The following is a 14,422-nucleotide window of genomic DNA, read 5'->3' as shown; positions in this document are numbered from 1 at the left end:
TGTACATACTTTTGGCCAGTTTAATTAAGACAACAATGTTTTAAAAATACAGTTTTCTATACACATTTTGGACTTAAGTTTGCTTGTATTAGCTTTAAATTTCAGAGATGACAGTGGTCAGATCAGGATCAGGTCACTTAGAAGCATTGTTGCATGCTTTAGTGCAAACTTAAATAACACATCTATTGTCAGTTTTTGTGAAAACGGAATTTCAGAAACATGAAAATGTATTTTTTTTAATACTAGCCCAAAAATGTCTAATGTAATGCACTTTTTTTTTACATTACAATGGATAGTGAAACAGGTTTTTATTGTTTGAACTTTGAACTTTTTTTTCATTTGAATCAATCCAAAAAATGTCAAATTAATGTAAAAGTGCAAACAAAATCTTGCTATTTAAAATACTGAATAGGAAAATAAAGCCTGTGCAATGAAGGGTTTTGCATGCATTTATGCAAATGATTAATGCACTGAACATTCAGACATTGTTGTGACAGGACAAAGTAAATTCCCCTTTTTTGAATGAAGTTTAATATTTGAGGCATTTCTTATGGGATGTGTGTAACTGTACCTGGGTACGGATAGCAGACGAGTCAATAAGGTCGGTTGGCATCCTTTGGCCGCTTTAGCTGCACCTTCAGCCTCTTCATGCCTATCTGAAAGCCATTCATCGCCTGGATAGCGGCTTGAGCACTGGATGGGTTATCAAAACTTACAAAGCCTGACAGAAGACCACAGAACAGGAAAGAGAGGAGACATGAAGGAAGAAAATGGATACAATGGGGAGTGGGAAAGACACACGGAGAAAACACAGAAAATGAAAGACGACAAGAGAAAAAAATCCTTTTAGTGCTCAACAATGACACAACAATAGCTCTCTGTTTTTCTCTTTTCAGTGGATTAATTGAAACTTTATGAATTAAAAAGATAAGACAAAGCTAGACAAAGGCTAATAACCCAGATATTAAAATTCAAACAAAGAAGAGGTATTAGTTACCCAGTTTAACTTGAACAAAGAAACAAAAAGACAATAGCTGCTTAAAGATTAGAGAAAGTAAAAAAAAATGAAGTAAAGTGGGGGTACGTTTTCAAAGCAAAGCCATGTTTGCAAATGTTATCCCAGTGTTTGAGTGATCTCAGAACAGGGGATGCAGGGACAGTTTATACATGTGAAAGTGTGTTTGCAATTTGTGTGTGTGACTGAGCATGTATCTAAGTAAAGAGCAAAGGGCAGGGGGTCGTGATGAGATGCTTGGAGCAAGGTGTGCAGGACGGAGGTGCCTGCTGCTCTCAGTAATCACCTGGGTGTTGAGGCAGAATGAGCCCACAGCTTTCCCCACCGGGACTTCTTGCCTGCTCTTATCAGACACCTCTGTGATTGACAGGCAGAGTGTTCCGCCTGCCAGCTGATTTGATCACAGTGCTATAGGTCCAATTTAATTTGGGGAGAGAGGGCAGGCTTTTGTCAGTATGGGCGAGATAAGGCTGATGCTTTTACAAACCTTTTAAACAAACTGAGCAGGAAGGGCCCTGTCTGTTGGTAGTGATCCTGTTCACACACACAGCTACACGCATTCACTCGTTTTAATGAATCCCCATACCCCACATTTACATCCACCCACAGAAAAGGTGATTCGGAGGGTCAGAGGGCAGTGTGAATAAATAAAAGCTTAATTTACTTTACAAACATTTCTGCATTTGAAAGGCACAATTGCAAAATGAACAATGTAAAATAAAATTTTCCTAAATAACGCATATTGTATAACTATAGTTCATGAAGCCTTCAACAAATACTTAGTCCGTAAGGATGACTGATGTGTATTTTATGTTATAAAAATTTCCGATAGTGCCTACAAAGCTGAAAATGCAAAGTTCAAACTGAAAGAAGTATCCTAAAGCTGCAAAGTGTCAACATCATTGCATCAAACCTAAAAAAAAAAAATTTTTGGATTCCAGAAAAAACAATGCAACTTCAATTGAACTTTACAAAGACTCACTCCAATGAAAATTGCGTTTTTGATGTCTTTAAGCTGTTATTGTAGCATTTTCCCTAGATAGAGGATATATGTAAAGAATATTAGGCTTAAAATTGCATTTCTGAGTATTTCTTTATTCAAATTGTTGTTAATCAGGAGCAAACGAAAAACATGACATTTGAAAAAGCTTGTAGGTGTGATGTAGAAGCTATAGTTATGCTATTGCTAAATGAATGACAAGTTTCTATGACAACACTCATCTGAAATAAGCCCTCCAACTCATCCTCATACTTTCCATTTGGAGAAAGAGATGGTTAAAAAGAATAAAAAAATATTCAAAAACTTTTATTCCTTTAAATTTTTATCAACATTCATCTTCAAACTCTGTATCAAAAACATTGAGAACAATATAAATGGCTTCTACAGAGAGTGCTGCCCCTCAACTGCCCTTATTTGCTTTGTGGGCAATTCAAACATTTAATTCTATTAGTCATCTCTGACATTATATTTTATATCTCGTTCACACAATTTCATTTTAGTAGCTATAGTTAGTAAGAAGAGCAGCAGCTTCACTGCCTTCATTATGTCTCAAAAATCACAGCCACGAACTGAGAAACTGGAAAAAAATGTTGTCAAGGTCTCCACAAAAACCTTAACCTTACATTACTTCTAAAGTCATTTCTGAACAGTTTTGATGGAAGGAGCGTGTTCCCTAAAACCGTTTTCACGTGGACGATCCATGTCAAAGTTCCATCAACATCAGTATCGGGTTTCCCAGCAGCCATTGTAGTTACATTAGTTAGTGGAAGATATTAATTTAGCAATTTTTTCATTCAGTGGACGCTGAAAAGCTCCCAAACTAATGATTACAGACACATCCTAACTAACGAGCTGGTGTTAATGTCTTTTTAAAAAATCCCCATCTATGCCGCTCAGATGTTGCACAAATTAAATTTCCTTAGCTTGCAAAAAAGAAAAAAGAAAAAGTAAAACAAACATTTGGCAGTGGTTCTACGTATTTGTGACATTAATATTTTGAAAGAGCTCTGGAAGCATAAACAGTTGCATTGGCTCTCTCATCCTCTCATGCATTGGTAGTGAATTTGCATATACTTCTTTAGTTATTGGATGGTTTCATCGTGACAGTAAGGGGTCAAATGATTGAAGCTGTGCATATCTGCAGAATAAATTGATAACACAAGTACTGGCCTTCTGTATCTTACAGTTAAATAGACACAAATGCTAAACACCACCAATGACAATAACACCACAAAGAAAAAAAAAAACATTTTCAGCAGCTTTTAAGGCACATTGCCAATGAAAACCATTTTCCTTGAATATTAAAAGCAATATTACTTACTGTGTGTGCTATCCTATTCTCCAAAGACCTTTTGAAATTTACTTTCATGATCATTCCAGCTAATTCCACTGAACAGGGTAGGTTTTGATCACTTTTAAAGTCAATATTGAGTGACTGAACACAGGGGATTAAGTCTAATGTTATGTCCATCGAGATCTGGGGTAAACTTAAAAGAATGTGGAATTTTTTTCTTCCATTTTATGTTGTGTAAAGCGCTTGAGCTGAACCCTGGAACTTACACTATATTAGACTGCAGACAGTCTAATATAGTGTATTCTATTTAGGATATCTTATAGGCCTACCTCTGAAGTATGTTTGTTTGAATGTTATTTTTCTTAATGCCGCAATCTAGAAAATACAACTTACTTCAGTTAAAGAAAAGAGACTATTATATTTGCAACACTTAATAAAAAGAGAATCAAATTATTTGCCTGGAAATGAAAAAAAAAAGTTTAATTTTATATAAACAACATAGCAAAGCCACATATGTGATGTGTGATGTATGGCTTAAGAGGGTCTGAAAATAACTATTCCAATGGGTTAAGATATGGACTTTTTGAATTTTTTGAGAATGTGTTTATTTGTGAAGAGATATCATTAATACATCACCTATGTGTGCCTTTGAATATTATTAATAATACATAGTTAAGTTGTAAAGTGTCGGCCGTGACACGTCATGACAAGGGATTTAAAATCCATGTTAAGACATTACCAGAGACTGACTATTGGACCTCTTTGACAATTAGCCTTGTGCAGGATTGGGTCCTTGGATTAGGGCTGCAGCTCTTGGCTCTCTCAGGGGATGGGTCATACGCAGAGAAACTCTCTACCAAAGTCAATGATGTTTGATCCCCTTGCAAAACACCAAAATGTATGTGATCACTTCCTATAAAAAATAATCTCTTCAGAGGACATATGTCTGTAAAAACTGAAGTAAAATATGTTTTATTAATTATTAACTAGGGGGAAAAAAACCTCAAACATAGTACACAATTAAAAGGGACTGTAGCGAAACGAAATAACTGCAGCAGCACATGATACAAATCATAAAGTAATACTTGAGACAAATTGATAACTGTTTTATGTTGCTACCTGAAAATATCCAAAGTTGTAAACAGTGGATGGATTTGGGATAAAAGTGAAAAGATTTGAGTGGACACCAGAATACCAACTGGTTATCCTGCTTGCTTAATCGATGCTTATTTTAAGTCCAAAGTAAGTATGTTATAAGTATTTACTAGTTTCCATAGTATTTACTATGACCATTGGTTAAAAAATGATATCTTAAAGTCTGTAGTTAATTGCACCTTCTCATGTGAGTCCAAAAGATCTTTGGAAAACGTTTTTTTTTTAAAGTTTGAGACTCCAAAATGCCCCCTCCCACCATTATTTCTCATTAAAAGCCTCTACTCACTGAATCTTTTTGCCTAAGATTACTTGATAATGATATTCTTTGAGTGTCATTTAGTTGATGATTAGTTTAAAACTGATGTACACAAGCTTTTAAGTGCATTACAAATATTAATAGAATAACTATAGTGCACTGTACAGTGAATGGTACAATAAATTCCAACACTGAATGCACTTCAGCATATTTTGTAATCTCTAAAGACCACATAAATATTTTTCTTAGATGCAGGGGCCTTCACCTACAAGATTTTAGGTTAACACTTTAACACCATAGCTGTCGCCTGGGACAGCAAAGTTACAAACGCTCCCTCTACTGTAACTCCTCAACCGTTTACACTATTAGCATAATTCCAGCGGATTCTGACGCGGAGAAAAGCGTATTTGCGCTGTTATGCAACACATTATGCAAGCTGTTATACAGCTTTACTAACATAAAGTGTTGCATATGGAAACAAAAGTGCTTCTCTTAGCGTCAACATCAGCTGATGCAGTGATTGCGTAGACACTTTACTAAGGTGATGTGCAGCACTTCAGCACAAAGCTGATTCTCTAAGCTTCAGAATGTGTTACAGTTAAGTTATTTGCGTAAATGGTTGAAGAGTAACAGTGATTCGAAGAACTCAACTCTGGAGCTAAATCGCTGTTGTTAAACTCCTGTTTAATTTTTTTAAACATCCTAATAACAAGGTGTCAAAAAGAAACATGGAACAGACTAGGTCACCATCTCATTGACCCTACTCATCCCTTTTTAACCCTTGGATGTGCTACATAAGATAGATTGCTTCAGAAGAGCGCACATGTTGTAAGTAAAAAAACAACAAAAAAAGCACTTTTCTGACATGGATGATTGAAGAGGTGAGAAGAAAAAGCAGGAACTTTGCAGATCTACCAAATAAAAAATAAATTAAGAAAAAACAGAGTATCTCTGTATGTCTCCTGTGTGCAGCTGTCCAACTAAATCAACAGCAAAGTCCACATCTGTCTGTTATTATCGCTTTCAGACTGTAGATTCCACTTGAACTAACTTGACCTCAATCAAGTGGGTTTTTACTACTCCTAACACTCCTCTGCCAAAGTATTTGTTTGTAGTTTAAAGCTTTTGGACCACCCACCTGCTCAAGACTAAAAAATCGAAGCATATATAGAAAATGTGTCATCAGGCACTGCCTGCTGCTTCCCTTTAAACACAGTTTAATGTTTTTCTACGTTTGTTTTTGCTGTCGGACATTAAATGTCAGGGCCTGGTCTGGATCAAAGTACTTCGCTTGCTTGCCTGCATAGCATTTATTGCATGCAAACATCTGGCTTATTATTGTAGTCAGTAATATTTAAGTCAGTAATGCAACAGCCATAAATCTAATATATCTGCACAGTGTACATAGGTGTATTGCTCAAAAGATTGGGCACTTCATCCATAGAATCTATTGAGATATTATTCGTTTTTTTATTTTTTATTTATTTTTTTGCTATGTTTTTTCCATATTTGGATTACGTAGCGCCCATTCAAGGAGTTCCAATTTTTGGCTCTTGGCTTCATTCATCAGAATCAGACATTGCTGCTTGCTTTCTCATTATGCAATGAAACCAGGGACTATTGCTCATTAATTTCCCTTCGTACTCCCCTTGTGCAGTGGCATGCAACACCACTTGGAAAATGTGAATTGCACCTCGATTAGGACTCACAGTTGGACTAAAGGCATAAAAGTAATTGCGGAAAAGAAAAGAAAGGAAAGGAGTGCCAAATACCAACGTTTTTTTTTTTGTTGACTCACCAAAACATTTGCTCTGATTGGTTGCTCTGTCCACAAAGACTTTGGCTGAGATGACGTTGCCAAAAGGTAGGAACATTTGCATGAGCTCAGCGTCTCCAAATTCCTGGGGCAGGTGGTAAATAAACAGGTTGCAACCTTCTGGCCCTGGTGAGGTGACAGAGACAACAGGGGGGTTATGGGAACGTAAACAGGAGATGCCCGGGGTGACACACACTGACCCTTGTTATTCAGATGATGACTATAAATCAAGGAGAGGATGAAGCAAAGCCAAAATGCTTGTTTTTTGTCATAACTGATCATAAATGTCATTTTGACATCTCTGTAGTAAGCAGATCTTAATTCTGAAGTTATCTTAAAACAGCATATCTAATTTCATACAGAAATCCAACAGTTCTCCAGATTTCACTTATACCTTCACATTTGACTATTTATTACAAAAATGCTGGCTGAAACAACAACCAGCCAAATGTTAGATTGCTATTGAGACATAAAGAGGCTGGGCCAGGAAACAGATCACACATTAAGATGTAAGCAGAGTTTTTGTTCCAATTTCTAGAAGAAAATAGGACTGTCTACCAATCTCTCTCCATCCCTCCACACTCTTGGAGCTGGCTGCCACGTATTGTACAGGCCAATCTGGATGAAGGCAGAAGTGAACTGGAGGCAGTCAAAGGGAGAGGGAGAGAGTAAACCATGGGCATAGAGAGGAGGCAGAGAGAGGGACGTGATGGACTCGAGGACAGTGAGCTTGGAGCTGGCTGTCTGGCTAGCTTTCTCTCCTGTCTCATTGCTCGGCCTGATAGCATGACAAGATGAGCTTGGGTCTGGTGAGAAGGCTGATAAGAGGACTGCAGTGTTAGCTGGCTGTAGTGCCGATATGCCTCAGCAGAGCTGAAGACACACACACACAGAAAAAAAAAAGTAAAAATATATTTACTAAAAACTATGTAACCCCATAGGTTCTCCAGGATTAAATGGCAAGGCTGCACACTGCGTTCGCAGAAAGATCAGCTAAAATTAGAGAAGGACCCTTGATGAACCAAGGAGTGTGGGAGGTCTTCTCTTTTATATTATTCTTTGAAAATATAGAATGGATTTAAACTTAAGTTTTTTTTTTTTCTATCAACAAAAACCAGGTTTATTTTCGGAAATAATGTGATGTTTAGAAATACTTTTTTTGTCTGTATTGTGGCATTTATCATAACTATGCGTAAGATTAAAAATGTTTTGTTTCAGAATGTTGGAAAGGCTTAATTTAAAGTCTATACACTGCCTCATACTGTATAATCATATGGTTGAAAAACTGACATTGACAAATGGAATCAAAAGTGATTTACCATCACAGTATATTCCATGCCTTATTACCTCTGATGTTGTGGCATAAGAATGAAAGAACACTAGAAATGGTAAGAAATTATTATGCATGCAGCTAATTAATCTGATGAATATTTATAACCACTTAAACACATTGTAATGGACTGATTAAGCAGTCCAACGCTGTGAGTTTGAATTAGTGCAGTTTTTGAATAATGACAGCGTAACTTTCCGTCTCACTGCTAATGTTCTTCCCTTTAAAAGGGAGACTTTTTGTCACATTTTCCCCAGCCGGCTTTTTCTCTCCATTGCTAATTCAAAGCAGTGCAGCTACATTAGAATGGAACATGGCAATTATCACCTTTTATCTTGGGTGGGCGCGTTTGCTCGCTCTTACCTTCCCTCTGTTGCTGGGGAATGATGGTTGGTTGCTGGGGGAACGCTTGGCTGATTGGCGCATAGGCGGCAGGGTAGGCTGCTGTTGCAAAGGGAGAACCAGTGATTTTTTTTCCCCCCACATTTCCATTTTCATATTTGAAAACAACAAAACTCAAATCATTATTCCATTGTTCATTTGCATCTTGTAGACGTTGCATAAATAAATTGCATTATGACTGAAGCTCATTTGGATGGTGGATCACTTACACAAAAGAGTTGCAAAGGAAGAGTGGAGTGCAGTTCAAGTAAGCAGACATACAAAGCAGGGGGGGGGGGACTAACACTGTGTTGATGAAAGCTGATGTAAGGCAAAAATTAAGGGTTATAGGAGATCTCTGTCAGTCATTGTGCAGGAAGCAAAAGCAGTTTTAAATCCTCAGCTGTACTTTTGTAATTAGACTTTTAAATTTATGTGTGAGATCACATTATTTGAATTTCAGGTAAAAATATAAAAATATAAAAGCTGATGGGGTATCTAGCTGATCATTTTGTTATTTCTACCCATCATGATGACTCTTGTTACCAAAAAAAGGAAGAGGCAATACGAAAAGAGACAGATGGAGGTACAGAGCAAGTAGTGAAGGAGGGAGAGACAGATCACCTGCGTAGTGCTGGACACCAGCATAAGCCTGCTGAAGAGGGTCAGTCACCGTTGGACTCTGTGCTGTAGAGGGAAGGAAAAGGGAGGGGAAAAAGAATGAGAAGGAAGACAATGGTGGCATTTGTGACAAAAATGATGGAGTATTATGTTCAGACTGTATTTGCTTGAAAATAGCAAGACAGAAACTGGCTCTGAAGAATTCCAACAGAAGGTAAGATCACACAAGGAGTGGGAAAAAAATTGGGTTGTCATATCTTTTAGTTCTTCAAAATGCCTGTTTGCCCCAGATGTTTGCATCAAATATTAACAACATGCCAAACAAACCGCTTTGTAGTTCATTACGATTGCAGCTGCCTTTGCATAATGCAGAGAAAGGGAGTGAGTCTGTCAATTTTTCAGGAATCACTCTTAGACAACATTAAGAAGCTAGGGGTTGCGCTGACACACGTCAAATCAAATATAATTGAGTCATGTGTAAATGGATGGATTCATCATGATACAAAGCCAGGTCTTTCACAAATGAGTCAAAGACGCTTTTGAACCTTAAGCCTTAAGCACTTCAACAAATGGTATCCCTGGAGACGCACCAAATCAGAAAACGATATTACCAAAAGTCAAGTTAAAATGACTCTTGTCGTCCTTTCAGCTGAAATAGCTGAGATAGTAAATTATCACAATGTGTCAGTTTACCTTGCATTGTGACAATTAGGCAGTACCCTTCTTCAAATGACGGTACCAATTAGAACACCACAAATCTTCAGGGTAAAAGCAACAGTGTTACCACATCCCTCTCCTAATTTATGTCTCACCTGGGTAAGGATGAATGCCATTGGTGTAGATGGGCTCAGATGTAGGCTGCCCATTGGTCTGAGGTGGGAGGGCACTGAATCCATTGACCCCAATAGGAGTGGCTATGCTGGGCACGGCAGTGGCAGAGATGCCTGGGGGTGTGCTGGTGCCTGCAGATAGATCGTGTCTTAAACAAACAGAAAATACCCCTTGTGCACGCATAGACAACCTAAACTGTGTACCAATTTACAGATTGTAAACTGTAAACTGCAATTTTATGTATGTAGCAAATTAAATTTTGAAAGCGGTTCTATGTTGTTCACACTAGAGGAGCGCTACACGTGACACTCAGGAAATAGAGTATTTCCATTGGTTTTTATTTCAATATAAGTAAAAAATATTTGCACAATAGACTATTTAATGTGTTGTTGGGTGTGCTGTTGCAAATATTCAGTTCCACTTTAAAAAAATCCTGCTCTGGCCACAATCCAGTAAACATGCTGCAAGGAACCAAGGTTCTCATTGGCTATGTCTATATTCCCTCATTACTTCCTAACCTTTTTGTCTTCTTTTTGTTTTTGGCAAATATGACGTCACACGCTTCCCACGTGTGACGTTAGTCTGAATGCATGAGTGTATGTGAACGTTAGTTGTATTGTGTACATGTTGACATGTACGTATGTGAACATTTTTGGAGCCAACAGGTATGTTTGTAACATACAGACTAGATTTGTATAAAATAAAAAAAATAAGACTAGATTTGTATTATATCTGAACCTACATTTTTTAATGATTATAAACATCCAGCAACTTGTTGCTTTATGCTGCTTCATGGTTTTACCCCCCCCCCCCTCTCTATAATCACCCTCCTATCCCTCCCTCTCTAACATCCCTCTCTCTTCTTCCCTCCTTTCCTTTTCCGTTGGTCCAACAAAAAAACTGTTACAATTTAATAAAGATTATGAATAAAGTTTTGCCTGAAATACAAAAGGGGTTTATTCAAATATACCTCTGGTGTGTCAGAAGATTTACAACCCCTGTTCTAACAGTAAAATATGTCCCCACACAAGAGGGCTTCAGCTCTTATCTGTTTGCTCAGCTGTTGGACAGGACAAGTAAAATTGTATAAATGTGAACATTTTATGAGGACTAATTATAAATCCACTGTGTGCTGACAATGAAAACTAAGAATTTCTTTTTCAAAAGAGAATTTTTCAAATGCAATGCATTTGTGATGTGAGCATTGATACACACTAGTTTTTGACTTCTGAGACTTTTCCAGTACACTGAAATTTGGAATTGTAGGTTTGGACCTCCTGACAAAATGACGAACGCCCTATATAGTGCACTAAGTAGTGACTGGTGAGGGAATTTGGACAAAATCAATGAGTCATTGTTGAGATGAGGGAGGGCCAAGAGCAGCATATGTTGCTTAACAGAGAAGTAGGAGAATTGCATGCTTTTCATTAGTTTACAGCACTTTCAAACAGTACCAGAGAGAGTTGCTTGTCAAAGAAACGTGTGATCTTGAAGGTTTGTCTAAGAGTGCATCTGAAAGTCTAATGCTGTCACTTGGGGTACATATCTGATTTATTGAAGCTAAAAAATTCAAAAGCACAATTAGGATATTAAAATGAAGGAAGGGACCATTTAGTTTGTTGTTTTCTCCTTTTTGCTTTGCAGTGAAATTCTAAGTATGTCACCTCGCCAATAGCCTTTTGTGCTAGAAGAATTTATATGAATATTTTTATGCTCTTTTTAATCCAGGTGAAAGGCATTAAAGTCATCTAAGATTATGGTTGATAGAGCTTCCTAAGTATATAGGGGCTTATGGATTACAAATGTCAGGTAGTGCTTCAAGTCACTTTATATAATACATCTGCAATGGCCTTGCCTTCAGGTGGCCTCCCTACTTGTCGAGCCATCAAAGCTGCTTTTGACAAGGGCCAAAAAAGATAGTTCAGACTGCAGCCCAGGATTATCTTCCACAAATCTATGCTCTTATATTGTATAAGCCAAGGACTCTGCATTCAAAGTCAGTGGATTGGCTGTGTTCCCAGAAAGCACACCCTGTCAGGGAAACGTTGGGAGAGAGTGATAGACAGAGGAAACTTGAGTGAGAGATAATGTATAGGCGGAGGAGAGGAGAATGACTATAATGTGGCTGCCAAACAATATATGCTAATGCTTTACATTGTCTTGCACCTTGCATCACTAACTGCAACGCGTCTTTTAAAAGAAATCTGACAGTTTGCTTTTATTCCAAAATAAAACATATCTTTGAAGAAAGAGGTCCTGAATGATTTTATTGTCACTTGTAGGTCCTACTTTTTTATTTTATTTTTTTTAAGGAGCAGTTACAGTTGAGTTAAAGTGTTTGCTGTTGAATACCTGAGGACGGTGTCATGGGAGTAGCCACCAGACCGTTGACATTGAAAGCTGCCATTTGCTGCATTTGTGCGGCAGCAATGGCTGCCATGGGGTTCAGGTAGGACCCTTGTGTTGCTGCCATCAGGGCTGCTTGCTGTTGCATCATCTGCTGTAGGATTAAAGAGCAGTGGGGTGAAAGGAAAATGGGGCGGTGGGATGGAGGGAAGGACAGAAAAAGGAAAGGAGGGTGAAATAGCCGCAGGAACAGAGCATGTTTACTCTCACATCTCTGTTTGCTTGGCCCATGCCTTGTTTTTGAACAGAGTGATCTGTGTTGCCCTGCAGCTTTGCTTCACAGCTACTAAGACTGTTCTGGCCCTGTGCTCATTATACTGACACAAGATAAAGGCTTTGTGGTGAGATCAGTTTAGGATGCTGAAGTCTATGTACATCTATATGTGCTGTGTATTGGAGGGAAAAAAAGTGGGGGCTCTGCATGGGTGGTGTTAGTGAGTCTGTGTGCAAGTGGGCGATTCTCACCTGTCAGAGTGAGCTGTTAGCTACCATGTGAGTGTAAATTCTCATGGATTTCTAACTCAGGCTGTGACTTTCATGTGTGAATATGTAATATGGTGGAGTGGGATGGGAAAGAAAGGGGTAAGGGTGAACGGGTCTTCTTTCAAAAAAAAAAAAAAAAAACATCTATAAAATGTATTTCATGGAACACAGTGATTTACATTACATTTTTTAAAAATATATAAATAAAGTAGAATATGCAGTTCTGCTGAGAATATATGCTTAGCAACTTCATTTGACACATTTTTGTTTTTGTTAACTACAGTCATTTCTATATTTAACTATCCCTGTAACAGTGTGAATCCATGAAAAAGCTGTTTGCTGGGGGAGTTGCATACCTAATGGAAAAAAGATTGAATTCAAACCTCAAATTATAACAGTTTATTTTTTTAAGCTCACCGTCTCCTCCCCCGCCGGGCTGAGACTTACAGCATGAGAATAGGTGCCATAGGCCCCAAACTGGATGGTCATGGGACTGAAGATACCGAGCTGGCCTGCCATCTGGTGCATCCTGCGCAGGGTCCTCTCCTTATCAGTGTCTGCAAATTTGACCACCAGGCTAGACGAGGCACCCTATAGGGACACATATAACATTTTGCAAGGTTAATGAAGTGCAGACCAAAATGGTGGTACCCCACAGTTAATGAAAATTGTCACTTAATTACTTAAAAATAAGCATTTTTTTGCTGAACAGAATTATTTAAAAAAAGAGAATACTGAAATAAGATTTTTTTTTGTATAAAAATGGATGATGCATTTTGAGGCAAAATGAGCTCCCCATTATCAAAAGTTTTGTCTATGTAAATGGTCATAACTGGTCAAACAACAAAAAGACCAAAAATCAAGGTCATCCTGTTTGTGTTAGCTTTTACTTTTAGTATTTTTTTTTTTGAAGATTGTATTTAACAACTTTTTTAATTGTAAGTTTTCAAATAATTAATTAACAAAGGTATACCATTAATATTGTCTATATTTCATAAAGTTTAGCCCTCACATTAGGGTTCTGTTTTGGAGGTGTGTCCAGTTTCTTTTTTCCAATTCCTTTATGATAATTAAAAAAATACAAATTCTTTGCAGTTTTTTGCTCATGCTTTTATTATCTTCTCACACCTCAGGCTCAAAAATCTAACATCTTCTTTGGTTTGATTTAATTTTAACGTAGTGCACTCTCAAAAATAAAACTGCTGTTACAGATAGATACTTAAGTGGGCTAATGGAAATTCAAACTTGCCGTTCTTGTTACAGAAGTTTACCTGAAGGTAAAGGGATCATAAATCCATCATTTATTTGTGAACCTCTGCCAGATATGTACTTTTTGCTGATTTATTTGTTAAACTTTATGCAGCATTATGTGATATTTATATATATATATTTTTTAATTTAAAACTTTTCATTGCTTGAATACGGGCAGTGACTTAAACAAATGACTGATTTATTCACATTTTTTGATTTAGTGTGCAACTGATATTCCATGCTTGAGATCAAATATCTCACAATCCAGGGAGCTGACAGTATTAAATAAGCACCTGTCAAGTCTGTAGTCATTTAACTGTTTGCATTTAATGAAAGAGAGTAGTGAGTGATATTTGCTTTGTGAACTTTCTGACTATGCTGTATACACTGCGAGTGAACTGTGATCCTAAGCAGATCCCACAGGAGTCCCAGTTCCCCACTGGTAAAGCTCCACTGAATACAGCACTGGGTAATTAGGTCTGACAAAAGCCTTCAGCATGTGGAGGGCAAAGTATTGACTAATGGCTCTTCTTTATGGCAGATATAGTAACATATTGATGTCCCTGCTCCTGAGTTTGCATCC

The 14,422-nt window shown here is 37.5% G+C and overlaps 1 protein-coding gene across 7 annotated transcripts in view; it reads right to left on the bottom strand.

Moving 5' to 3' along the window:
* LOC101171151 (CUGBP Elav-like family member 6) overlaps positions 1–14,422 on the bottom strand; it is a 150,607-nt gene that overhangs the window by 13,562 nt on the left and 122,623 nt on the right. For 2 of the 7 annotated variants that reach the window (XR_911651.3, XM_011493216.3), the window contains exons 6-12: positions 13,006–13,179; positions 12,052–12,199; positions 9,681–9,830; positions 8,872–8,934; positions 8,230–8,310; positions 6,519–6,662; positions 572–721 (exon numbers count right to left, since the gene is read on the bottom strand). Coding sequence is in view for 6 of the 7 variants with exons in the window: in XM_011493216.3 (XP_011491518.1) it covers positions 594–721; positions 6,519–6,662; positions 8,230–8,310; positions 8,872–8,934; positions 9,681–9,830; positions 12,052–12,199; positions 13,006–13,179 (888 nt within the window). In the remaining variant the exon portion in view is untranslated. The remainder of the gene's footprint in view (positions 1–571; positions 722–6,518; positions 6,663–8,229; positions 8,311–8,871; positions 8,935–9,680; positions 9,831–12,051; positions 12,200–13,005; positions 13,180–14,422) is intronic. The other 5 variants (XM_011493244.3, XM_011493249.3, XM_004067303.4 and 2 more) reach the window with 5 other exon arrangements.

This window comes from Oryzias latipes, chromosome 3 (genome assembly GCF_002234675.1).
Source record: "Oryzias latipes chromosome 3, ASM223467v1".
Classification (NCBI taxonomy): domain Eukaryota; kingdom Metazoa; phylum Chordata; class Actinopteri; order Beloniformes; family Adrianichthyidae; genus Oryzias; species Oryzias latipes.
This window is presented reverse-complemented; position numbering and strand designations above follow the sequence as displayed.